The sequence below is a fragment of the Phyllostomus hastatus genome, unplaced genomic scaffold, assembly GCF_019186645.2.
Source record: "Phyllostomus hastatus isolate PE091 unplaced genomic scaffold, TTU_PhHast_1.1 phas_contig_86, whole genome shotgun sequence".
Lineage (NCBI taxonomy): Eukaryota > Metazoa > Chordata > Mammalia > Chiroptera > Phyllostomidae > Phyllostomus > Phyllostomus hastatus.
In genome coordinates this window covers 15323749-15351159 of record NW_025333977.1, presented here as the reverse complement: position 1 = coordinate 15351159, position 27411 = coordinate 15323749, and the positions used below count along the sequence as shown (strand labels likewise).

The 27411-nt window shown below is 39.1% G+C and overlaps 1 protein-coding gene across 1 annotated transcript in view; it reads right to left on the bottom strand.

Moving 5' to 3' along the window:
• NMD3 (NMD3 ribosome export adaptor) overlaps positions 1 to 3852 on the bottom strand; it is a 29431-nt gene extending 25579 nt beyond the window's left edge. Inside the window, exons 1-4 of the mRNA XM_045851952.1 lie at positions 3727 to 3852; positions 3150 to 3206; positions 2132 to 2266; positions 276 to 372 (exon numbers count right to left, since the gene is read on the bottom strand). Of these exons, the coding sequence (XP_045707908.1) occupies positions 276 to 372; positions 2132 to 2266; positions 3150 to 3193 (276 nt within the window). The 5' untranslated portion in view covers positions 3194 to 3206; positions 3727 to 3852. The remainder of the gene's footprint in view (positions 1 to 275; positions 373 to 2131; positions 2267 to 3149; positions 3207 to 3726) is intronic.
• Between the last annotated feature and the right edge of the window lie 23559 nt (positions 3853 to 27411).

The window sequence follows — 27411 nt, the reverse complement described above, 5'->3', positions numbered from 1 at the left end:
TACATATACTTTCCCCCCAAATTATTGCATGTTAAGAGGTTTCTGAAAAATGAATGACAAATTTGACTCTATATTAAATCTTTTAAAGCAGACTTATTTTCATTTCCATAAAAAAAATATATTTAACTTTAAAAATGGAACAGTATTTGTAGTGGAGTGCTTACCAACAGTAACATTTAATAGTAACTTTTGAAAAACCTACTTATATAAGGATTTACGAAAAATGAGAGATTAAAAAGATTCCTACAAGAAAAATTTTCAGCTATTTGACCTACCTTACTCAGAGGGGCTTTAATTTTTTTCAAACACAGAGCAAGAAGTTCTCTGGATTCTAATGCACATTGTATCCAAGTTCCTGGTGGCTGGAAATATCTGAGAGAAGACAATATACTGAAACCCAGGATCTCTCAAGGAAAAACAAAAATTTCCATCTGCATATCAGATATAACACTGATTATTAGCCAAATATAACACACGGTTAATCTGAAGCGCTTAACCCAAATATATTTTAGTAGTTCTAGAAAACTTTCCATTAGACCAGTAGCTTTACTTAAAAAGGTAAAATTCTGGGCATTTGCAAAAGCTGATCTGCAAGTACCATAAGAATTCTAGTGTGCTTGTCAAAATGACCAAAAGTTCCTTAAATCTATGCTCTGAAAAACAGGTAAAAATCATCTTAAAATAGCATTAAAATGATTTATAATGTATATCTCTAATGCTTAAGAACTGTTTATTTCTCCCACACAAAAAAGATAAATTAATACCTCATACTATGTACCAGAATAGTTCAGATTATTCCCCTATTTCAATTCCCTTTCCAAATTCTAACTGTAAAATTCAAGTTTTGAAATCTTACATAACATCTAAGTTAAAACTGAAATCCTTCATGCATGTGCTATAAGTTTTTGAGCCCAGCCCACCAGGACTTAGGACAATGCCTGGCACAGAGTAAGTGCCCAATAAATGCTTGTTAAATACAGAGTACTTTTAAATGTGTTATGTGGATCCTTTTTCTTTTTCAGCATACTTTTAAAGGTTCATTCAAAAATATTATACAAGTTACATTGTTATAAGCATGCTTTTCGAGTCAGAAAGGGTTTCATATACCATCTAATGAAGCCCCTTCAGTCTGATAAGGAAATTAATGCTTAAAGAGGTTAATTGGTCAAGAGTTTAAAAAAGCTAATTTGTGAGAAATCCAAGACAACCTAGGTATCCTGATTCTTTGTCCAGTGTTTTACTCCACCATGCTTTTAAGATAGAAAATAGTTATAACAGATTAAGCTTTACACTCACAAAGCTTGCAAAATGTTAACCCCCTGAAACGGCACAAACTTTCAGGTGTTTATATATGAGTATGTACATGTGTTAAGTATTTTTCTGAGGCTATATACTTTTCAAATGTGCAAAGATTCACAAACCCCTCCCCCTTCAAAAAGTTAAGAACTGCTACAATCCTAACCCATTTGGGAAATCATAGGCATATAATTTTATACAAAGTTTCACTGGGCAGTGTTGTGTTACTCAATGGCCTACCAGGCAGACATAAGCAGTTTATGGCAGTAACTAAAGTTAATAAATAAGGAATATAAACAATTTCAGAAGGTCTTCTGCCTTCAAATACAGTCTTTATTTCAGACCATTACGGATACGTGAGCTTTTTTTCCCATCAACTATTGTGATTTTAGTTATATGGGAACATGCATAGATGTAATTTTTTTAAAGACGTTGCTATATTACTTAAAACATAAGATGATTTTTTTTTATCATGCATATCTTCTAGTGACTGAGGGGGAAAAAATCTTTCATAGTAATAACAGATGGATGTCCTTAATAAACTGTTTTCACTCTTAAACACATCAGCTTGTTACCTATTGACTGTATACATCGAACCTATTAGTCTCTTAACAGAAACAGAACAGATTCAAATACCTCTATACCTTCTTCACCAGATTAGCAGGGCAAATTAAAAAGTACACTACAAAATTACAAATTCTAAAATCTTTGGCAACACAAGAATAAATAAAACTAAATCTCAATTACATGCACTTTTTTCATGTACCTTGGTAACCTCGGCACATCCTATACAAGAATCTCAACTGTGAGTAGGATGAACAGTATCACACCATACCTTTGGCATTGTTTGCAGAAGGATATGGAGACCTGTTTCGGAATGCCTTGACTGATGTCTACTTTACTTCGCAAACAGGCCACACAAATATTGGCAGGATTTGGACTAATTGCAACACCACATTCGCAGCACAAGCTTAAATAAATAAAGCATAAAATTTACAAATTAGATTTCATAAATGCACTGGTTAAATTTAAAAACTATCAAACAAACAAAATCCTTCATGTTAGGGCCATTAATATCTCTACTCTTAAAGAAGCAAATAGGAAAACAAACAATCTTCAAAGGGGTAGTAGGTAAAGAATCTTAAAACACTGAGATTATAAAAAAGAAAGGATGACCAAAATTCCAAAAACCCTCAAGATATGGTTGATGTCCAAAGGGCCTAGAGAGTCTAAATTATTTCTAACAGTAATCAGGCAGCATTATAAGTCAAAGGCAATTTTTTTAAAGCCTCAGTATAGCACAGGGACTGCCAAAATGTAAACACTTACCCAGAGCAGAAAATGTTCAAAGGATGGAAAGAGTATTATATCATGTCTAGTGATTCAGTATAACTGATGGGAGTGTCATGATCCTAAGCATACTGGGGGCAGAAAATGCTTAAGAATCACTGATGTTGTCCAAAAGAAATGTGCTATAATCTGTGATGTCCAATATGGTAGCTACCAGGCACGCATGGTTCCTGAGCACGTGAAATGTGGCTAGCTAGACTGAAGAACTGAATATTTCATTTCATTTCATCGTAAGTACTTTAGCCACATGTGGCTAATGCAGATGCTATTCGACAATGCCAACCTAGAAGAATATATGGTGAATATATTCTCTTAAGGAAAATATTTGCAGTAACAAACTTTCCAAGGAAAAATGAATTCTATTTTCCCAGGAAATAGGCTTTTCATTTCTTTCACTTAAGACAAAGAATTCCCCCCTTAGAAACAAAAGCGTCCCCCAAAGTTGGTGGGTTTCAGGCTCACTTTAACTTCTTTAAAGGGGACAGGAAAGGGGCGTGACTCACATGTGTCCAGGGGTGCGGTCGGTGGGTTCTGTCATATACTCCATTATGCTGTATGCCCTGATTTTAAAAAGAGATTATCGTGGGATTTGTCATTTGCCTAATCACTTCTTTATACAAATCTTTCTTCTGTCTCTCTGAATAAGACAACTAAGCCTCGTAATACAGCAAGTAAGAAAAACCAATTCCATTTGGTAACACAGAATAAATCATTTCTTTAATATCAAAACGAAGCGAATTCCGGAGTCTCCCATCCGCAAGACCCTCTCGAGCGGCAGACCTCAGCTGTCACCCGAGTGCCAACCCCGGCGGGCCCAGGGCGGGGTCAGCGCGGGGCCGCTCCGACACTCTGGAGCCTGGGACAGGAGCTACAGTAGTCCCCGGACGGGGTCGCCGCGCCCCCGGGCCACCCACCCGGATCCCACCTCCCCCTGGTGACACCTCACAGGGACCCCGGACCCGCGGCGCACACGCGGCGCGCACGTGGCCAGAGGCCGGCCCCAGCCCAGAACGTCCGCCCCAGTGCCTAATCAGGGACCCCCGCGCGACAGCAGCCCGGGTCTCGGTTCCCAGAACCTACTCAATAGCGCCGGGGAGGACCTGGACTTGCCGAAACACCGCAACAGAAGGAGACCCACTCCAACGGCCACAGAAGCCGGCACACCTCTGTGAAGATCTCGCGAGAGGAGAGATCCAAATCTCGCGGCCTGAGAGTTGCGAGTTAAAGGGGTGGGTGGGGACGGAGAGAGGGGAGGGCCCAGGCGAGTGGTGGGGCGGGCCAGAGGCGTGGCGGCTGCCGGGACGCCGGAGAAAAGGTCAGGTTCCCTGGTACGGCGATGCCTGAGACACATGCCCTCCAACTCCTCTGTTGGGTTCTCTTCCTTACCGATATTCTCCGGCCAGTGTTCACTCCAGCCCAGCCTCGCCCACGTTTCGGATATCCTGATTGGGAACTTGGTTCTTGGTGAAATGGTTACCTAAAAGTTATCAGTGAACAGTATCACGTTACACGTAGAAATGACAGTAAACCACATGGAGAGTCCCTTTGTCTCTTTTGTTCACCATCATACCTAATGTCCGCCACGTCCTAAATGCTCGTTTATTCGTTGAACAGATGAAAGAAAAAAAGTAAGGCATAATTATTTGTGAAGAAGTCTATGCTAATTTTAGGCCATTCCAATTGGAATGTGCTTCCTGATAGTACACGAAGTATTTGCTTGTAACTTCATACCTTGAGCGTAGAGCAGCACAGACCATGTCTAACAACTCTTTCTTAGGACAGAATTTCAAGTATTTGAAGAATACAACCATGTTTTTTCCAAGCGTTCTCACCCAAGTTACAAGAAATCAGCAAAGCGATCTTATAGTAGGTGATTGAAGAAGGCCTCTCATCGTTTTTTGCCCAGGGTTCGTAAACAGTCTCCCATTCATCTTACTTCCAGACTCCAATCCATCCTTTGAAAAGGCAAATCTGATTTTGTCCCACTCCCCTGCTTTTAATCTTTCAGAGGTCTCTGGTCGCCTCCTGGATTATTTCCAACTATGTGCATGGAAAGAAGGCCCTTCAGGACCTTACCCTGACAATCCCAGTCACATCCCTAAGCACACAGCCCAAATGGACAGTCCTCACAAGAACTAGTCTACTTCTGCTTATGCCTGGGACTCTCCACCTTAAAGATTAAGCTGGAGCATCTTGTATTCGTTTTCTATTGCTGCCATAACACATATCACAAATTTTGTGGCTTAAAACAACACAAATTTATTATCCTACAGTTCTGGAGGTTATAGGTAAAAAAATAGATGCTCCTTCTTTACATATGGTCCTATAATATCTTGATAGGAGATATATATCACTATAATAATGCTAACAGCATTAAATTGGTTCATAAATGTTCTACTTTGCATGTTCCATGGGTTCAAACTCCTGGGTCTTGTTCTTCTCAGTATTTGCTGTCCCTAGCATGGCGCCTGCCACCAAAAACACCCTCAGGGTATCTTGGTAGGTTAATTACCCATTTGCTACTCACAGCAACTCCTAAAAGAAAATGCTTATCTCCTTATTTTTTTTCAACCACATTGTCATTTCCCTTAAGTCAAATACCACTAGGAAGAGAACTATAAACAGACTGTGTTTATTATTCATTGAAGTGAGTGCAAACAAACCATTTGGTATCACAAAGTGTCTTACTAAGAGTGTGTTAAAAAAAAACTTATCATAGATTTGGCAGGGTGACTTGAAGAGAGTCTAAGAAAGCAAGGATTTGCTTTAGATTGGATGCTGTCAGAAGGCAGAGGCAATTCTATGACTGGATATCTCAATAAATCCAATCTATAGGAAAAGAGACAGAAAAATAAAGCTGCAATTAGTAAAGAAGTAGCAGTAACTCCTTTGGACCAAGAGAGGGAGTGAGTGGCACTTTGTGGGTGGCGCGGTGAGCTTGTCTTCATCTACACTTAGACAAAATTGTGTGGTGGTCTTGCTTTGTCTTGTTTTATTGTGGTCTCAGAGTACCCTTGCCTGAGGCTGGTATTCTGTGAAATTGTTTATGCCCAACAGAATAACGTGTTCTATGGTCTACCTGTGAGTACAGGCCAGCCTCTGAATGTCAGGGCAGCTCTTTTTTTCTTTCTCAACACACTCCTTCAATACACTATTTGATATGGCACTAAGTGCCACCATGCCGGGCTTCTTAGGCCCTGGATATACAACAGTGGACAACACAAACATGGTCCCTGCCTTCACCTGTGAAATGTACTGGGTACATTTGACTTGGTAATTTGCTGAGAGTTCTACAGCAAGTAAGTGGGGGAACCAAGACATGCCAAGACATGAACTGCGTGCAGTCTATCTAACTCCGTACTCCGACCCTCAGCACCGTATCAGGCTCCCTGCCCTTCTGTGGCTCAGGCTGCCTGTTCTTAGCCACAGGCTTTTTTTAAAATAAACTGTTCATTTTACATCAACCTTATTTTCATATTCTGTCTCAGAGTCTGTGGAAAAACAGGTTAAAACCACAGAGTGATTATTCCTAAGTAAGCAAATTTTGATGTCAGAAAAAAGTATTTTCTAAAATGTCTGGGTGTGTAGCTGATTTACCTCAGGGTCCTTTCCGGTTAAGTGAACCATGGCCTTCCAACTAATTGTAAAAATTAGTAATAATGAAGAAATAACCCAAGAAATGTTTTTCAGAATGTAAGGACATGAAATTTACAGGTTGAAAGGATGCACCATATTCTCATCAAAATGGATAAAAATAGGCATGCACCAGAGATCGTGATGCTGAGGTCCAGATCACTGGTGATGAAAGTAGGATCCAGGCAGGTGCCAGGAGAAAAAGCCAAGTCACATACAGAGGATTAAAATCAGAATAGTTCCAGCAATACCAGAAACAAGCAGGCAATGAAGAAATATTTTGAAAATTCAGAAGAAAAATAATTTCCAGCCTTGAATTCTATTCTAGGCCAAATTATCAGTAAAGTGTGAGCATAGAATAAGATGTTTTCTGTTACACCCTTCTAAGGAAGTTACTGACAGATACAAACTAACAGAAAGGAAGACCCAGGACTCCGGAGATACAGAGATACGTTAGGCAAAACCGTAAGGTGACAGCTGTGTACTACACTGAAGAGGCTTCCTTCCAGATTAGAGTGATCACATGTTCTGAGATTTCTACACGGAACTGAAAAGTGATGACATATTCAACGTTTCTGAATACCTTGAAGGTTCAGACAACTGGCAAAGCATTGAATATTGATAAGGGAACACTATGAACAAATTCACACACAAAAATTTGAAAACTTGGAAGAAATAGACCACTTCCTCAAAAAGCACAAACTGCTTAGTCTCACCCAAAATGAAGTAGATAATTTGAATAACCTGATAACTAGTAAGAAAATTAAATTTGTAATTAAATACCTTACCCCCAAAAAACCTACAGGTCCAGATATTTCACTGGAGAATTCTATCACATGTTTAAATAATTAACATAAATTCTATACAGTTTCTTCCAGGAAATAGAAAAGAAGGGAACACTTCCCAGTTTCCTTTATGAAGCCATTACTACCTTGATACTAAAACCAAAGCAAATGCCAAAAAGAAAAAGAAAACTACAGACCAAGATCTTCATAAATATAAATGTGAAATCCATAACAAAACATTAGCAAGTAAAATTCAGCAATATATACAAAGAATTACACACCATGTCTAAATAGGGTTTATTTGGGGGATATGAGCCTGGTTCAATACCAGAATATCAATGTAACCCACCACATTAACAGGCTGAAAGGAAAAACTCACATGATTATAAAATTGAAACAGAAGTATATGACAAAACTCAACACCCATTCGTAATTTTAAAAGTCCTTGGAAAATAAAAATAGAGGAGAATTTCCTCCACTTGATAAAGAACATCAACAAAAACCCTACAGCTAACATTATACTCAATGGTAAGAGATCTAACGCTTTCCCCCTGAGATTAGGAACAAGGCAAGGATGTTCGCTCTCACCACTCCTACTCAACATTGGGCTGGAAGTTCCATTGAGCGCAATAAGGCAAGAAAAGGAAGTAAGAAACAGACGGATCATAAAGGAAAAAAATAAAGCTGTCCTTAAATGTAAATAACATGATTGCCTACATGGAAAAATTCCAAGGAATCTACAAAACACCTCTTAGAATTAGTGAGTTCATCAAGGTCACACACCCAAGATAAACATTAAAAATTAATCATATTTATATACACTAGCAATGAACATGTGGCACTGAAATTAAAAATACAATACCATTCACAATTGCTAAAAAAATGAAAACCTAGGTAGGTCTAACAAAAGATGTACAAACCCACATGCTGACAACTGCAAATGCTGATAAAAGAAATCAAAAAAGATCTAAAAAGCTGGAAAGAGTTAGTAAAGATATTGATTTTCCCCAAATTCACATATAAATTTAATTCAATTCCTGTCAAGATTCCAATAGGTGATTTTTATATGAAAACAAAGTTATTCTAAAATTTACATGGAAAAGCAAAGGAAATGGAATACCAAAAACAAATTGGGAAAACAACCAAAATGGGAGGGATCTTTTCACTCAATTTCAAGACTTACTATGCAGCTATAGTATCAAGATTGCATGGTATTTGTGGAGAGATAGACACATAGATCATTGAAACATAATACAGAAACCAAAATTAGACTTCCCACAAATATGCCAAACTGATTTTTGAAAACAGTGCAAGAGAGACTCAATGGAGGAAATGGACTTTTCAACGAACAGTGCTAGGACAAGTGAACGTCTATCCACAAACAAAAAAATAAACCATGACTTCAGTCTCACATCTCCTATGAAAATTAAGTCAAAATGCATCATTGATTTAAGATAAAATGTAAAACTATAAAACTTTTACAAAAACTCATGAGAAAATCTTTGCGATCTAGGACTAGGGAAAGAATTTCTATATTTGATTCCAAAAGCATAATCTATAAAAGGAAAAATTGGTAAGTTGGACATCATCAAGATTTTAAAACTTGCTCTGTTATAAAACACTTTATTAAGAGGATAAAAAGACAAGCTACTGAGTGGGAGAAAATATGTGGAAATCGTAACCACCTAATGACTAGCATCTCAATTATATAAAGAACTCTAAAAACTTAAATGTGGAGAAACACTCTAGTTGGAAAACTGGCAAAGGACATGAATAGGCACTGCACTGAAGAGAATATTCAGCAGTGAAGTAAGCAGATATGAAGATGTTTCATGTCATTAGCCATTAGGGGTACGCCAATTAGGAGCACACTGACACATCACTACCCATTTATCAGAATGGCTAAAGTGAAAAGTAGTGAGAACACCATATGCCGGCAAAGATGCTAACCAACCGGATTGCTCATAAACTGCTGATGGGAATGTAAAATGGTGAAGATACTCTAGAAACAACTTGGCAGTTTTCTTAAAAAACTAAAAATACTACTACCACACAACCTAGCAATTGTACTCCAAGGCAGTTATCCTAATGAAGTGAAAACTTATGTTCACCTAAAAACACGTACAGAAATGTTTATAGCAGCTTTATTTGTAGTAGTCAAAAGATTCCAGATATCTTTCAATGAATGGATGATTAAATGAACTGTATTACATCCACACCATTCATCAACAAGAAGAAATGAACTACAGTATTGTAATGGGGGTAGATCAGGGGTCAGAAAAAAGTCCTCAAAACCCTCCCCATAAACCAGGCTTGGTGAGTGGGGAAGCAGAGCACAGTGACTGGGAGATTTTGCATATCTATGACAACTTGGCTTGCTTCATAATTATGTTAAAAAGCTGTGTGTGCCCCACTGGTGCGTGATGGGGTCCAGGGAAATGGACATGACTTTAACCCATGATGTAACAGGGAGTTTCCTGCACCTGTGAGAGCTTGGAGGCAGTGCAAGGGCCACACTGCCCAGATAGACAATAGCAACCAGAGAAACACAGAAGATATGCAGAACTGGCAGATGTAGCCCTTGTGGGAGGAGTCAGACACGGGTCGTGGAAGCTCTGGGCCGGATTTAAACTAAGCACGGCAGCCATTCACTCTCTTGACCATGCAGTTTGAAAGAGAGCAGTGAGAAGGGAGAAGTAAGCAAGCAGCTCTGTGGTTTATAGTAAGGAAGGAGGCCATGCAGCCTGGACTGTTGAGAAAGGAGATGCTGCTGCTGTGATCATGCCTGCTCTAGCTGACTCTGGAGCTGCAAAGAATTTCCTTGCAAAATCCTGATCTGCTGCACTTGGATATTACCTGGACCTTTAAGATCTGTGCCTTTCCTGAGTTTCACCATGATCCGGAGTAACATGACACATTCTTTTCTGAACTATTACACAGAGGCTGATAACAACATGTCCCAGATCCTGCACAGATGAGGACATGGGGAACTTTGGGGATGTTTTTGGCTACTAGCCTGGTGGGGAGCATGGGAAGTGCTGGGTCTCATAGGAAAGGAGAGCTCTGAACTGAGGTGCTCTAAGCTTTCCTAAGGTTGGAATGTTGTAAATAAAGACCTGCTTCTTCCAGCATTAACTATTGGGTCATTGACCAAGGCACCACGTGGATGGGCCCTGATCTGCTCAGTAACAGTATTGTACAAACAACAACCTGCCTGACTCTCCGAAGAACTGTGCTGAGTGGAAAGAGAAAAAAAAAGCCAATTCTAAAAGGCTACATACTGTATCTCCATTGATATAAATAACATCCTTGAAATGACCAAACTAAAGAGCTGGAGAACAGATTAATGGTTGCCAGAAATGAAGAAAGAGGCAAATGAAGAAAGGGCAGAAAGGAGTGGATGCAGCTGTAAAAAGACGACATGAAGAATCCCAGTGGTCATGGAAACATTCAGTGTTTTGACTGCATCCATGTCAATATCCCAGGTGTGATATCGTACTACAGTTATGCAGGAGGTCGCCATTGGAGGGAACAGAGGAAAAAGGTCAGAGATCTCTCTGTTTCGTTTCTTACAACTGTAAGTAGATCTACAACTATCACAAAGTTTTTAAAAGTTTGTTTTTTAAAGATATAGTGTAAGGTTTTCCATTTAAGGAAAACAACTCCCTGATTTTACCTTTGGTAATTTTTTTCACAAGGCTTCTGCTCTTTGGTCTTCATCATTGGTTGGCTGATTAACCCCATCCACATCACACTTCTCCCTGTCTCCCCACCACTAAGAGCAGCCACAGGGCGTCGTTCTGACCAGCTGGTTAAAGGGGGACATCTGTTGGGCAATCTTGCAGGAAAACCTCTGCTTTCTTAATTCAAAGGCACACACTCCGTGGGTGTGCTGCTCTGCCCTCACCCTTCTTGCCTTTGCCCTTCAGTCTGCTTCCTGTCTGGAATGCAAATGTGATGTCTGGAGGTGCAGCAGCCATCTCCTGACCTTACAAAAACAAGCAGAAAAGGCAACTGCCACCCTGCTACAGCCGGTGTGCAGGGAGCTACAAAGAGCTGGCCACTTTAGAGTTCTTTCTAGTTAAGGGAGAAAAAAAGGCACTTTATTTGTTTAAGTCTCTATTGGCCAGGTTTTCTATTATTTGTAGTGGAACACACTTCTAACAGATTCCTCACTCACAGGAGATTCTTGGTGGGGCTGATATACTTTCCCTACCTTATAAGAGTATCAATCAGAAGGATGAAAAGCATAATAGCTACTTAATATTTTTTGCGTGTTTCAGAAACCAAATTGCTGATACTGTCTTTTTCCTTTCTTCTTTCTCTACAGTATTTTGTACTTCTTATTCTCCTCAGCTTGGCCTGAATTTGTATTATAAGCAGACTCTTGCCAGTCACTCTCCTAATTGAATTGGGCTTTTGTTGTAGCTCAGAAGCTCAGAATTTTTTTAATGGTCTTTCTAAAACATTCCAGCCCAGGGCGGTCGCTCCCTTCTTCGACCTCAGAGTACTTACTGTCTGTACCTCTGAGTTGCAATTCATCATGCACTGCCCCCTGACGCTTCTCACACAGCTGTCATGGAATAATCGATGTTCAGTGCTGGAAGGGACATTAGAGATCATCTTCTCCAGCCTCCTCCGGCATGTGAATTGTGACTGAACTCCTGGATTTTTCTTATCTCTTCATGGCTTCACAGCTTACCCATCCAACTAGGTCTTAAGCACCTAGATTTAAAGAAATATTGATCACTTTTGATTCCACTCAATAAACCAGTCATAGCTTTATTTTTCATCTGCCCACAACCCATATTTTCTTCTGAGCCTAGAAGATTTTTTTTAATTTGGAGTTTGAAGCCTTTCAGTTGCATTAACTTTTTTGCAGAACTTCCTTAATGCTTGATCGGCGATTAAAATGCAAGTGTAATTTTCTTTCAGTGCCTTTGTAATTGTTTAGGTAACAAGAAAAATATCAGGTAACTGGCTTTGAAGAGTACAATCCTGCAGCTGCCATCCATCTCTCACATGAACTGCATTCAATTTTTGAAGTGCAATAAGTGAAGTGCAAAAAAAGTCTTCATTTTTTTAAAGTTTACATTTCTGCATTTCAAAGGGAGCTTGCTCATAATTTTAGATGCATGCTTTTAATTAATGTACTTGTACATGTCACTGTTGGGAACATACCTTTTCCTGTATAATCTGAGTTTATTTATAACATTCTAAATATATACTGCTTAAATCTATGAACTCAAGATACAGCAGTGAATATCAGTTTAAAAAAAATACCATAAGCTATGGTAATTGGTTGTACATGCTTAAACTGTTAACAAAAATAAATAAATAACCTAGTAAGTAAATAAATATATATAATAGGTTCCTGTGTATCATGAGGCTACCCAGGTCTCTAGTCATGCAAATGATTGTACCTATTAACCATAAGTCTCTGAGGGCAAGGACTGTATCTTGCATAATTTGTATCCACCAGGTCTGTTATAGTAGATTCTAATAAACATTTAAAAGATGAATGAATGAATGCATTCATGGATGAATACGTTTCCTTTAAGAAGACTCATACCTCTTTGAGTTTCTCCAGATTGCTAGCTAGCACAATGTTTTGCCCAAAGTAGATAATGTCTACTGATTGTATGAATGTTAAAAAGAGGAATGGAAAAAGTCTCCTTTGTCCTCCTCACTGGGCTACACTATTATTCGAGGGCTCGTGGAATACGCATTATTCCTGCCCGCTTGTCGCAGGCACCCGGGTGTGTCAAGGCTCCGCAAACCAGGTGAGCTCTACGCACCAGACACTCCACCCCTGACCCTTGCCTTTTCTTTGAACCTATAACAATTTGCTAAAGAGTTACTACCTTTTAAAAAAAGATAGGATGATATATTCCTTGGATAATGAGGAGAAAATAAAGAAGAAACCTAATTTGTATGGATTCTGTTCCTATTACCTACTCCCTTACTCATTTAGAAAGGAGCTTGTAATATACCAGGGAGGTTTCAAACTGGTGCACCATAACGAATCCAATTTACAGACATTTTTGACAGCCTAACACTGGCTTTTTAAAAATGGAATTAATTACTCTACTACATTGTATTCTTAGTGACAAGCTGAAGAAAGTGACTCTGGCTAATTTAGCAGAAAGTGACTCTGGCTAATTTGTGAACATGCTCTCAGTCAGTCCCCTGAATCCAAAGGAGGGTGGAGAACCAGGCTCAGGGCCCCGCAGCCAGGAACAGCTCCCAGAATCACACAGCAGAGCCAGCGCACCCAGTCAAGGCCACACCTTCACAGGACACATGCTACAGCCTACACCTCAGTCAGGGCTACTGCTGCTGGGAGCAAAGACCCTGTTTCCCTGTGGCCACCATAGGTTTCCCATCAGTCCCTGCTTCTTTGCATCACTAGCTCAGAAGTTCAGGGCTGACTCCTTTAATCAACAGAGCCCAGATCCTGTGAGTGGATGGAAATTGGGCAGTAACTAGAGGTGGAGGGAGAGTTGAACCCCTAACCTGCTACCTTGCTAATTTTCAAATACTTCCTTCCTACTTCCCCACCTTTGCTCCTTCTGAGTTTAGAATCCCTAAACAAGCTTAGCAATCTGCACATGCATTGACAAAATTAACACAGTTGGAAGCACTAAGCTAGGAAGTCTAATTGCTGGCTGTTCTTCGTAAATATTTATCAGGCCATTTTTAGACAGTGGTAATGCATTCAATTAATATTTATGCATGTAAAATAGAAAGCCCAAATGGTCTAATACAGCCCTAAATGGTCTAATGGTTATGATTGCACTCTTCCAATAGTCCTTTAAAATTCGCAATTAGCCCCTAAATGGAGTCTGCAAGTGCTCTGAGAAACCAATTAAAATCTTAATCCCTACACGGAGTGATTTTCCTTGCCTGCATTATTGCGCAGGCTTGCCATTTCCTGGTCCATCCACCACACTGTCAGCTATGGCCCCTCTCCAATCACCTTTAATCCATCTAACACAGTGAGCAATCAAACAGCTCAGTGAAAATTTACTTGAGTTCAACAAATTCTTGGATACACTGATTAATTTTCTCAAAAAGCTTCCAAGAGCGTAAGTCATGGCCCAGAATATTGTATTTATTCATGAGCTGCTTGGCATGTAGTCACAGCCTTAACTTCACATACAAGGAAATGCTTTTAGCTGCAAGCATTTTAACCTCTGTTCAGAACACAACAAACTCATCCTCTAAAATCCTAACAATGAGTTTATGGCTGAAATTTAGAGGTTTTTCAATAACACTCATCCACAGCAGTAAAAATTATAAACAATAAAGAATTTTTGCATGTGCTACATTGCAAAAGACTAACCTGTCAAATTTAGACACAATTTATATTTCCTGAGCATAAACTACACGTGGAAGACTTTTCTATGCAAGGTTGCGAACAGTATCTGAACTATAGCTACAAGCACACGAGGCAGACTGATCCCACCTCACTGAGGAGGAAAGCAAAGCTCAGGGCCTGTGGGACTTCACAGAAATCACCAGGCTTGCAGGTGGTAAAGCTAGGGTTTGAGCCCGGCTTCTGATCCAAATCAATTCTCTGTCTCGTGAGAATGAGACAGTGTGAGTAAGGCTGTCAGTATGAAAGAGTAGTTAAGACCGACCAAGCTTTAAGGAGAGATGTGTGACATCAAGCAACTCTTTCCAGATTAAAATATTATGAAGCCAAATAATGAAGCCAAATTGCTGGGACTTCATTGAGACACTGCAACTTGACATCCTGTCATTCAAAACTGGGTTGAAAGGAAGGACATGGCCAGAGCAACTGGGTGTTTCAGCTAATGAAAGGCTGTTCCCAAATGATGAAGGGTGGCTGGGTATAGATTTTCTCATATCTCAATGCATAGGTGTAGAAGGCAAAAGCAAAGTGAAACAAAACCATCACTAAATAATGATGCAGAAAAGTTGTCTTGCAGTGCCTAGTGACTACATAATTTGACAGTCTATGACTGGGGCAGATATTTTTTTCCTTCTTCACTCTCATGCTTTCTTGTCAACATAAGTCTGGACTTGTATATAGATTGGGCCCAAGAGCTGGTCCAGACGTGCATCAGTGTAACTCCCAGTGCTATCTGGGTAACAGATCCTTGCTCTAGCTCCACAGCACGGGGTTCCAGATTATATCTGGCCCAAAGCTGTTTTAGCTTGGAGAGGCTAAACATAATGAATGAGTTTATTTAGGCTTATGATACTGTGTCCTCTACTTCGGCAAACCTACCGTGTCACAGGTGAGGCACACCTGGCCAGGGTGCAGTTGTCCTGAACTGCTGTAGCACACTGTGTGTAAGACTGTTTGAAGGAGCAGCTGAGCTTCAAAAGGCCTGATGAGAGCCTCATTTATTCAGGTTTACCACCTGCCCCCAGCTGTATATCTGTGGTGTGATCCTTTTGAGGGATCCTCAAGTAGAAGCACTACTCTCTGTTAAGAGGAAGTGACAACTGAATACCCCACCTGCTCTGACTACATGCTGCACCTTTGAGTATGTAAACCTTGTTTGATTTACCCAGATGATGTCTTCATATGGTTGTTTGGTCGAGCTGAGCCTCTTAGTCGCATCCATCAGGTTGGTGAGTGTGCAGAGCCAAATGTCTAAAATAGTTCCCAGACCTTTGACTGCTTTTCAAAGGAGATTGGGTAGATTTATTGCAAAACTAATGCTCAGTGATGGTTCTCACCCTTGACCAAAGTGTAAAGCTAGAACAAACCTTCAAGAAATGATTTATTTTTATCACATCCATCTAAACTGATTACTCTTTTAGACATATCACACATTCTTAAACTAAGTTTGGCTAAACTCACATAGAAAGGAAAAAGTCTAGGGCAACACAGGCATAAAAATTTATGAAATGTGAAATGTGCTACAGCAGCAAAGCTCCTAGAAGGAGGGTCTTAGCGCAGAGAGTTCACTGTCCTTTCGTGTGTTACATTTTCATGTGCTGTATAAGGAGAAAACCTTCTAAAGACAGCAATATGAATTTGAAGGTCTAGGTATACAATTTTATCAGAATTACTAATCTCTGGAAAAATATTTTTATCTGCAACATATAATGTCGCATTAACGTCTCAGCAGAAAGCTGCTCCTTGCCTCCCACTGCGTTTGTGGTTGATGGAGGCCTCACTCCACTTCCAGCACTCATTCAACTAGCTCCCCGCATCTTTCAGTAAGAGGCAGTCCTTTGCTTTTCCCTGTATCAGCCTGCAGCTGTTCCCTCTCTGTGGATCCGAGCCATGAAGGGGGAGCAAGGTTATTATGTCTTTCAAGACTTTTAAAAAGGTGATTTCAGTCTTACCATTACAGTCATAATTTTAGTGTCCATGTAGACTTTTTGCAGATACATTACTCTCTGACATCATTTAGCTTCATACAGGGTCTAGCTATGTTTAAGGTTAATACAGATATTTGGTAAACTTTTCCTTTCAATCATTTTTTTTTATCTGTGTGATCCACCGATACTGCTGTTTTGTAGCAGAAAGGACTGAGTCACAAAGGAATAACATTCCTTTCATGGAGTCTTATGGTGAGGTAACGGGACTCCATTACTTAAGCTTCTGGTTTCTACTCCCCTACTCCTTCATAAATAATTAAATTAGCCAACTTACTTTGACCTCGGAATTATGAGTTAGGTCAGTTTTATTTACTTTTTAATTCATGACGTGTGTATTTAAAATGCCTTCCAGTGTACTCTATTAAAATACAACACTTACAGAAAAGCATGCACGTCGTAAATGACACAGTTTGAAACAGTGCTGGCTGAGAAAAAGAGCAGAGACAGGACCCCAGAACTCCCCTTGCACTCCAGCCCCCACAGGCCACGCTCTGGACTTTCATTCTGTAGAGGACTTGGCCTATTTTCGAGGTTTATGTTAATAAAAACATGCAGCATGTATATCTTTGGCTCTGGCTTCTTTCACTCAACATGATATTTATGAGACTCATCCATGTTGGTACATGTAACAATGGTTTGTTTATTCTCATTGAATACACCAGAGTTTATTTGTCTGTTTTATTATTGGTGGACGATTGGGTTGCTTTTAATTCAAGGCTATTATGAATAGTGCTGCTGCGAACATTCTTGCCCACGTCTTTGGTGAATTCAGGTGCGCATTGCTGTTGGAGATATATCCAGGCCTCAAACTGTCAGGTCACGCACGGGGCCTCCCCTGGTTGGTTCAACAGGATATTGGCGTTGGCTCTCACTGGCTCTCGGGAGCCAACTATTAACTTTTCAGTACCTCTGAGAGCTGGTTCTCAAATACAACCATTATTGAAAATTAAATTGCATAAACTTAAATGAGTTATATTAAAACAAAGGTAATAGGTACTCAAAATTCATTACCTCCTAATTATTTGACTACACTTGACTATCATCTAGGCTATTAAGGTGATTTACATGAATTACTGTCTGTGTTACGGAAACACCACCTACGGCGCTGCTGTGCGTCTCTTCAGCAACACCCTGTGGGTAGTTCGAAATTGACCACAGTGGCATATTTATGCCATGGAAACCAGGGAATGCTGCTAATCAGGGCTTGATTTATTGCTCAGTTGATTTTTACAGACTTAAGGAAGTAATAAAAATATTAATAATACAGATTAAACTCCAAAGTGTCATGCTTATAGCTGATAGGATGTGAATTGTTAAAAAAAAATTATCAAAGCCTGATTGAAATACAACCTTAGATATGGATACAAGAGTTTAGCACAATTCAACAAAAGCGTTCTGTAAGAATCAATTAGCTATATGGAATTTACAATAAAAAGTACATGTTGTATATGTTATTATTATTTGTCAATTTATGACACACACAAGTATGTCCTTTTCCACCCTCTGGAAGGCCATTGTCAAACATTTACCAGCACATCTCTGGTTACAGTGCTGTCTCACTGTGATTTGAGTTTACTTTCCCTGATGACTGAGGAAGTTGAACACATTTTCATAAGTTTATTGATCACTGGAATATCTTTTGTTCTAAGGTCCCTATTAAGTCTTTTGTCCAGTTTTCTACTGTGTTCTTTGTTATTGATTTGCAGAGATCTTTATATATTCTTGATAGGAGTTCTTTACTGAATATAGAGAACAAATGTCTTCTCTCAGTGTGTGGCTTGCAATTTCACTCTCTAATGGTGCTTTCACAAAGAGAAGTTCTTAATTTTCACTTAGCACAATTTATCAACCCTTTCTTTTGTAGTTCAGGCTGCATGTTTCCAGTTTGAAAATATTTGCTATTCCTGAGATGCCTGTGTTTTCTGTAAGAAGCTTTGCTGTTTTACCAAACACATTTATGCAATGCACTTGAAATTGATTTTTCCTACACTAAGATTCATTTTTTTGTGTTCAGATTTACATCTAATTGGCCTGGAACTGTTTGTTGAAAAGACCATCTTTTCAACATTGTACTTCAGTTTTCTTTTTGTCACAACCAAAGGACTGTGTGTGAGCCTTAGAGGACAACTTTAAATCAATGAAAGAACAGATTTTCACCTTTTGCAGATATTTTATCACCTCAGTCATTTTAATAACTTATCCAAAAGAGAAGAGATTTTATTTCAGAGGTTTAGGGAATAACTTGTCTCACCTCAAATCAATAATGCTTATTGATTTCTACTATGAACAAGACCCTGGGCCAGCCTCTGTGAATACACCTTCCCCCTACACACAAAAAAATCAACTCTATGCACTCAATCCCTTCATCCTTTTCTTTCTTTTCCAAGTACATTGAAACTGAAAGTCGTAAAATACGCACATCTGTCAATGTCTTCCTTTTCTGGGTAATTATCATTAGAAATTTTGATAACTTTAAATTTTTTTCACAATATTAAGAAAATTTATTTCATAAAATTAAAGCAAATTCTGAAAACAGATTCTCTATTGAACATATCAATATTTACTTGTATAATCATATGAGGAAGAGTAAAGTTAGTTGTCAATAAAGAGAAATTGGCTTTTTTGTGTTGATTTTTAGAGAGAAGAGAAGGGAAAGAGAGAGGGAGAGAAACATCAGTTGGTTGCCTCTCACTCATCCCCATTGGGGGCACTTGTTCCACAAACCCAGGTGTGGACCCTGACAGGGAATCAAACCTGTGGCCTTCTGGTTTATAGGCTGGCACTCAATCCACTGAGCCACACTAGCCAGGCTGTGACTGACTTCTTATCAAAAGGGGAAACAAAAGACTTTGTTGATAATAACAATTCGATTTTTCCTATTTATAGGGTAACGCACCTTAGCAATAATTTAAATAAATTCAATCCATTTTAAAAGAACATATGAACTGAAATATAATTTCTCATGTAAGGGAATTAATTTCTTAGCTCTGTTATTGATTCTATTGTTTGGAGAGAAAGCGAAAGCCCACATGGCAATCCTGTGAGTAGAGCATTTTCTCTTCTTTCAACTCGATTGTAGGAAGGACCTGATCTTCCACTAGAGGGCATCTTTACCCCAGTTGATCTTTTGTAAAAATAAATAATAGCAATTAGTCTTCTGCTTAATGTTTTTATGTTACCTTTCAACTATACCTGACCCTAAGGAGAAAGTCGTGAATGATCCTGATATTAAAAGAGATCTCAGAAACACACACAATCTTTTTCATTAACAGTGCCAGTATTAATAACTTACTCTTAATAAATCATCCTTTGAAACCAATCACCATTCCTCTTTATCCCCTCTCCTTCACAAGAGTAAGCCCCTTTCAATACCAGGAGCCCAATATAATCACAACAGAAGTGTTTAGACATAATTTATTACATACTCTATGAAACAGACCTTCTAAGTATGCTCTCAATGGAAAAATTCACAAAAATGGAAATGTGAATGTATCTGACTCAACATAAAATATAAATATGTAAATCTAAGGTAAAAGTATAAACAAAATTGAAATGCAAATAAACTAGAAAAATAATTGTCACAAGTGTGAAAATGGGTTAAAAACATTAATATATATAAACACCAATTCAGATATATAAAACACTAAGCTCTTGATAAAGGTAGACATAATATATAAACAGGTTATTTAATAAACACAGTTAAAAATTAATAAACATATCAACAAACGAAGAAACACAAAAATATAATACACTTTCTAACCTATTATGTTAGAAAGATAACAGATGTTACTGAGGGTGGCAAGAAGCACAATTTCATGTACTGCAGATGTGTAAGAAAGTGCTGCCTTATAAATGTAAAAAGAATGCTTGAATTGAAAAATTCTCCAGTTTTTCAGCCCAAACCACATAGATTGGTTCAGGCAAAAGTCGTCAATAAATGCTAAATACAGAGAAAACCTTTTAATGAATAGCAAAATATTTTGCATGGTCTCGTGGTTTCTTCCCACTTCAAGGGAGGAAAACTAACTTTCTACCCTTTTAACTTCTGTGGCTAAGAACCTGACCCTTAATAAAGGACAGATTGACAAAAGGAAAATAAACAGAAGTTTGTTAACATGTATGCCTCATATATACATAGGGGACACCCAGGAAAACTGAGTAAAATTCCCCAAACTGTCCCAAGGCACCAACTTAAATACCATCTTCAGCCAAAGAAAACTGTTGGGGCATGGGGAGGCCGGTTGTAGGAGGTTATCAGGAAAGACACAGTAAACAAGTAAGGTTGTTATGCAGATTGTTATTCACAGTCATCTCTCCCTGGTACAGAGAGGTAAACACCAAACAATGGAGACTTCCCTTTCAAAGGGGTAAATTCAATTCTGTTTGCAGAGCTTCTCCTCTGTCTTAAAACATAATCTCCAAAATGTTCCAGAGCCCAGAAGCTGAGTTGGCAGATTCCTCCATCTCTTTGAACAAGTCTCTTAGTCCCCATAGCAGGTCAGTTCAGTTCCAGTGTTGTGTCTATTTTGGGAGGCAGTGTGGGAGAGGAAAATAATTTTCTCTACCCTTATAGGTTCTTGGCTGAGACCCACCCTGAAATAAAAAGACAGATCAATAGGAAAAAAATTGTTAATTATGTATGTACATATGGGAACTCCCTAAAGATAGAAGACTCGAGGAAATAACCAAAGCAGAAAGCTTTTATACATATTAGACAAAGAAACAATACATTCATGGAGAATTAGCAAGACAAAGGGATTTAAGCTTGGGGTAATAAAATGGTGAAAAAGTAGCAAGGTTTGGTTATAAATTCCCAGTGGTAAATTTCCTGTCTCTGGTGATAAGAATGCCCTCTACCCACCTGGTCCAGGGATGGTACTCCTTATGTGGGCGGTTTACTTCCAACTTTCAGGGGGACAAAGGAGGGTCAGAGTATCCTTCTCGAGCTGGCTGCTTCACAAGGACCGTTAATTCAAAATAATCAGTATGCCAGTGTGGCATGTTTCGGTGTCACCTATTCTGAACTGGCGATGATATAGGGGGACTCCCAAAGTTAGCCTTGTATGGTTCAAGCAGTCAGGTATTTAATAAGAGGCATTTCTGTGGAAACAAAACTAAAACAAAGATCAATAACTGGAGCAGACTATAAACCCGGTTTCTCAGTCCTGAGAAACAGGACAGCCAGTGATTTCCAGATGCTGGGCTCGAGACATCATCGACAGAAACAGAAAGAGAAAGAGAGAGAGAGAGAGATCTTATTTGAACTTCCCTCATCTGAAGCAGAGACCCCTGAAAATACCACTGTTATTAACACCCCTCCAGGGGAGTTTCCTGTTTGGGAGGAAACAGACTCTTAGTAGGGGGAAGTAAGAATTTAGCTGCCAGAAATTCCTCTACTGGGGAGTTCCCAGCCAGGAAAGACACCGCTGATCTGCTCAGGATGCGAATGCCCAGTAAAATCTGTTCTACTTCCCCATGGAAGCCTTTAACAACTCCCCCACCACACCCTTTCCCCCTATTAAACTGCTAAATAAACTGTTGTAAGTACTCCCACATGGATGTAAATAAACTTGTCTTTTCTCCTGTGTCTCTGGCTATTGTCAGTTAATTCACAGGCCACCACCACACTCTGACCTAAGCTGGTAGAGAAAAACTACTGTCATCACAAGAGCAAATGCTAAGACAGAGGAGGCAAGATAAGTAAGTGACTCCAGGTAGAGGGTATATGGGTGTTCTTTGTGTTATTCTGGCAAATTTTCTATGGTCTTGAAATTATTTCCAAATAAAAAGTTTTTTAAAAGAACTGCTATGTAAATGATGTCTATAAAAGTGGAAGAGAAAAATAATTAAACAAAACTTTCTGTATCCATTCGATATTTATCATAGTCATCAAAACCGATGTTTTAAAAATGTTCTATAGCATGGAAAAATATTACGCAAATGTTCCTTGAAAAAAATAGAAATCAACAATCTATATAAAGTCGACCCCTATTCGGTCAAAAATGAATCGTTTATGTGTTTGTCCCAGATGTCACCTGCTATAAGAAGATCCTCATAAAATTAATGTGTTGCATTGGGAGGGAAGAGGGTGGGGGAGGGGCTGTTACATTGCTCCTGGTCTTCCCTGGCTCAAAACTTTTGCTTTTGAAAAATTATTTCTGTGAAGGATGCTCTGCTGGGGATGCCATCACTCTTCTCTGCAGAGAGGTCACATCTTTTTCTTGACTTCTTTCTAAAGCACAAAATAAGTGATTTGCGCATGCTGGGGAACTAAATAAAAGTCCGACCAACAAAGCGGGATCCCTGGACGTCAACAAGAACAGAAAACCCCGAGCGCTGAGTAGACGCAGCAGAGTGGTGCACGCACACAAACAGCCCGTGAGTGACTGTGAAGTCAGGGATGAAATTCCACACAGTTAGTTAAGTAAGGCAGAAGAATAATGAAACCTCTCAATTCTTTGAGAGGCAAAGAGTCGCTCAAAATAGATTCACTCCAGAGTCGTGTGAGACATTTCAAGGGGTTATGCGGCATCGAGCTTGGTGACATCTCTGCAAAGGGAAACACAACGAGGGGCTTATCTAGCCCCGGAGAGATTTATACGTGTTCCAAAACGCTAGAGTAGAAACTCAGGGCCTGTTCTGTTCCTAGAGAGACCCTTTCAAAAGGAAAGTATAAGGGAACATTCTTCCTTCCCTTTATAGGCAGAATTTTTCTTTTCATTTATCCTCACACATGTGCAGCAGCTTTTTGGACTTTTGGAATGAGACGTATGAAGGGTGGGACTGCATGACAGTCATACCCAGCAAACCACCCAAGTTGCAATTTAGAAGCCCTTCTCGCTGATGTCTCCTAGCCACGCCAGCAGTCTCTGCGGAGGAGGCAGAGAGAAGTGGAGACATGCTGCGTGACCGCAGATGTGAATCACGGCCTCCTTCCCCTGCACGCTCTGCTCAGGAGGCAGAGATGGCTGCATTCGACCTCGGTCTTAAATTATTATTTTTCTCTGATTTTTCATACTTCTGTGTCCTCAGATATCTATTGTTGTTCAACTCTTATCTAAAAATTCAGGTACACCTTATGTTTGCCATCAAGTGATGAGGTACCACGTTGTATGAAATTAGCAAAGTCTTTGGCTTTGCATGACCAGAGAAGTTAAAAATATGTTGTCAGCAATCAGCTGAGTAGTAGGTTGACATTGATAACCACATTTAAGGTTAGATTTTTACCTAAGTTTGGAGTTCTGATTTTCTTAAATTGTCTTCAAAAACTGTGCACCCAAAGAGCATAGAGACAGAGCTGCAACACTGTTCCCCATGTGAAGTAAATATTAGCAGCTAAGGAATGACCACTCATAAATAAAGCTGTCTTCCTTATTGTCACTAATACAATTGCAAAATGACAGCCTGTCACATGCCAGAACATGCTGTCAAAAGGCTGCAGAAACTGATTATCAGAGTTTTTGGAACAGAGCACAGAATGTGCAAGGTGAGGGGAGGCTAGTGGGACTCTGTGCCTCACTGAGGACAGTCACTGAGATACTGACCATCAATCTGTCAAATGTCTCATGCTGACAGTTAGGAGAAGCTATTTATCTTCCTTCAAAAAAGAACTCAATTCATCTGAAGAGTTTAACCCAATAAATAACACAGTCAAAACCCTGGAATTCCACGATAAGCCTCAAAATAAAACTGTCTGCAACTGTCTACCTGAAGGTTGCCTAAGAAATCACGACCAGGAGCACACATTCTCCACATGACCATGTATCCATGATGATGGGCAGAGAATTTTCACATTCAAACATGGAAAAGTCCTGGACTGGAATTTGCACTGCAAGACTGAAAAGAGGTAATTATGTAGGCACGTTGTACTCGTTGGCGCAAGCTGCCATAACATGGTATCGCAGACTGGGTGGCTTGGGCAACAGAAATTTTCTTCAGTTTTGTAGACTGGAGTCCAAGATCAAGGAATGGGCAGATACGAGTTCTCCTGAGGCTTGTGTCCTTGGTTTGGGGACTGCTGCCTCTCTCGCTGTGTCCTCATGTGGCCTTTACTCCGTGTGTGCTCACCTGTGATTTCTCTCTGTGTGTCCAAATTGCCTCTTAGAAGGACATCAGTCACAGTGGATTAGGGATCCCCACCCTAACAAACCCATTTTAACTTAATCACCACCATACAAGTCCCATCTCCAGTCGAGTTCATAGGTAATGGAAGTTAGGGCTACAAACTATGAATTTGGGGAGGACACAGTTCAACCCCTAACCATGTGTGTGTGAAAGTAAGAAAAAATGTAATACACTATTTCATGTACATAATAAACTATGTCCATCCCATTTTCCTCCAGTTTTATATAAACTTTTTTTTTCTAAAGTCAAAGATGTCATCAACTGTGAAACTTCAAGTTAATTAGTTGAAAGTTAATTATAGAAACTTTGGGAAATAGAGAAAAAAATTAAAGGAGAAAACCCTACCCCATCTCCTTTAAACTTTTTCTCTATTTTCTACAATTTCTGTAATGAACATGTATTGATTTTGCAATAAAAATGTCAACTTTTAAAATAAGAAAAATGAATTGTACTTAAGAACTATTCTGTATTTAAAAGGGTAGCCAAAAACAATCATTCTTCTTTTCTTTTGTTTATCCCACGCCCAAAGGCAGTAGAGAAATCATAGTATTTCAGGATTGCCAAGATTGGAAACAGCATCGTAGAATAAAGAACTGTCTTTAGCATTATGATTTTACTGTTTAACTGCAATAAAATGACTTTACTATTTTAAGAAACTCTTGCCCAAGAAAATAAATCTGTAAATGTTATTGTTTCTTTCAGGAACTTCCTGAAAGTACTAAACTAATAACAACAGTTGGCACAACACGGTTTCTCTAAGACTTGCTTTGAGACTTACCCGTCACTGGAGCTGCCAAATGTAAACTACTAAGTGGGATTTTGCCAGTTTTAATCAAGCCCTCCCCTCCACCCCTACCATCCCCAGGTCCTCTCCCTCATCTCTCTGACTCCCCATTAAGGCCCACCTTCAGCTGTACCCTAAAAATCTTCATAAATATCCTTCCTTTGCTCTCCACACTCTGAAACACCGGTAAGGCTTTTCAAGGTAGCATTCTCCTCTATCACTGCAATGAACTCAGCTTTGTTTTTATCAACAGGCTATTGTGGTAGTATTTTCAGGGAGCCAGTACTCAACATTTAGGAGATTCTTGAGAAGTTGTTCTGTCCTACTTCCCACCATGCCTGTTAGGGATAATCTCCCTAACAAGTCACATTCTGGTTTCTACTCTGACACTTCCAGGGCCTTGGATCTCACTGTCTTCGACATCACTGGAGTTGTCCAGGTGTTTAGTAGGAGGTCATAATGTGATAGTGATAAATATCATTTGAGTGAGTAGAAGTATGAATGGTCAATTTCAGGCTTAATTTGTACTCCTTCCAGTTAGCTCAGAAAACCATGATTAACAATTTTATGTGCATCCTTTCCATCTCTTTTCTTTTTCTATTTTATTTCTTCTCTTCTTCATCTTTGTAAAAAAAAATTTTATTTTTTTTTGTGTGGGATTAATATATTTTTGTATAGAACATTTTTGGAAACTTTTAAAAAAAGAGGAAAATAAACCTTTGGAATCTGAAAAACAAAAGCTTAGGTAATAAATAAAATTTTAGAAATATGTTTAACTTTTGAGGCTTTATAATAGATTTCTGGTTTCTTTGTTAAATTCTTTCTAAATCTGCTGAGTTAAAGAACTAATAAAACTAGATTGTGAAAAAAAGAAAAGGGAAAAATATGAATAGCTCCCTAAAATCTATTAATCAGAAAAAACGCAAACTTCTGACACATCAACAACGAGAATAATGACATTGCTGATTGTCATTTGATGTAGAAATCAGACATTTGCCAAAAGGTCCTGTCAGTAAATCAGCTGAAAATCTTTCTGAATTCTATTTACCAGTGACAGAGGTTGTAGGCTGTCATGTATTCACATGTATATGGTTACAGAGGAAATGTCTTTCTTGGAAATTTTAACTAGTTTTCATCTGGATGAATGAGAGCCCTTGAGGACAAGACTTTAAACACTACGTTTGCCTGATGGTGCAGCATCAGTGCCAGCCTTTCCAGAGAAACCACACACTGGTTACCTGACACCTAGAAATGTGCGCAGCACAATCTTCTGAAACTCCCAGGAGGTACAGACTTTGCCCACGGTGTAATTACTACCATACACCCAGCTTCGTGCTCATCTCTTGGTACCTGGGAACTGGCTCTAGTCAACAGACATTGTATTTGATCTGTGTTTTTTGTTTAAATGATACAATATTTTAAAATAGAAGGTTTTTTAAATTTTAAGTATAAATAACCCCCCAGGTTTCCATCTTCTCTTGAAACTTGGGAGAATCGGGCAACCCGGCATTCAAATTCCTGCATGAGAACACAGCAGTGAGCTGAGTATTTCAGCCCCGAAAGGACCTGTGCTCCCCATCCAGCTCTCTCCATCCGTTCTCCTGGCCTGCTCAGCCTCCACAGGGATCGTGTTAGGGAGCTCCGGGCCTTATCTGATTAAAATACTGCTTGTGAGCATTATCTACCAATATATGTAAAGATGAAGTTTTTGCTGATAAGACCCACGGTTTTTAAGAATCAGGCCCAAATACAGGAGATTATAGAAGTAACCACTCTTTAATTAAACCCTTACAGAGCATATGTAGGTTTTGCTACAGTGACTTTTCAGCATATGAACCAAAAACTAGTTTTTTCTCTATTCATCTATACAAATATATGCAGGTGTTCAAAGAGCATTGAATACTTTTTCAACATAATGTATTTTATGTTTATTGTAAGATCTAGAAATTCACTATTTTTGCCAATTATATTCCCAATATGAAGTGAAAGTAGGAATGTTTCTAACCCTTAACTTAAGAGTGACAGAAAGAAGAATTCAGAGAAGCTAAAAACAAGAGCTAAAAGTTGTCAGAA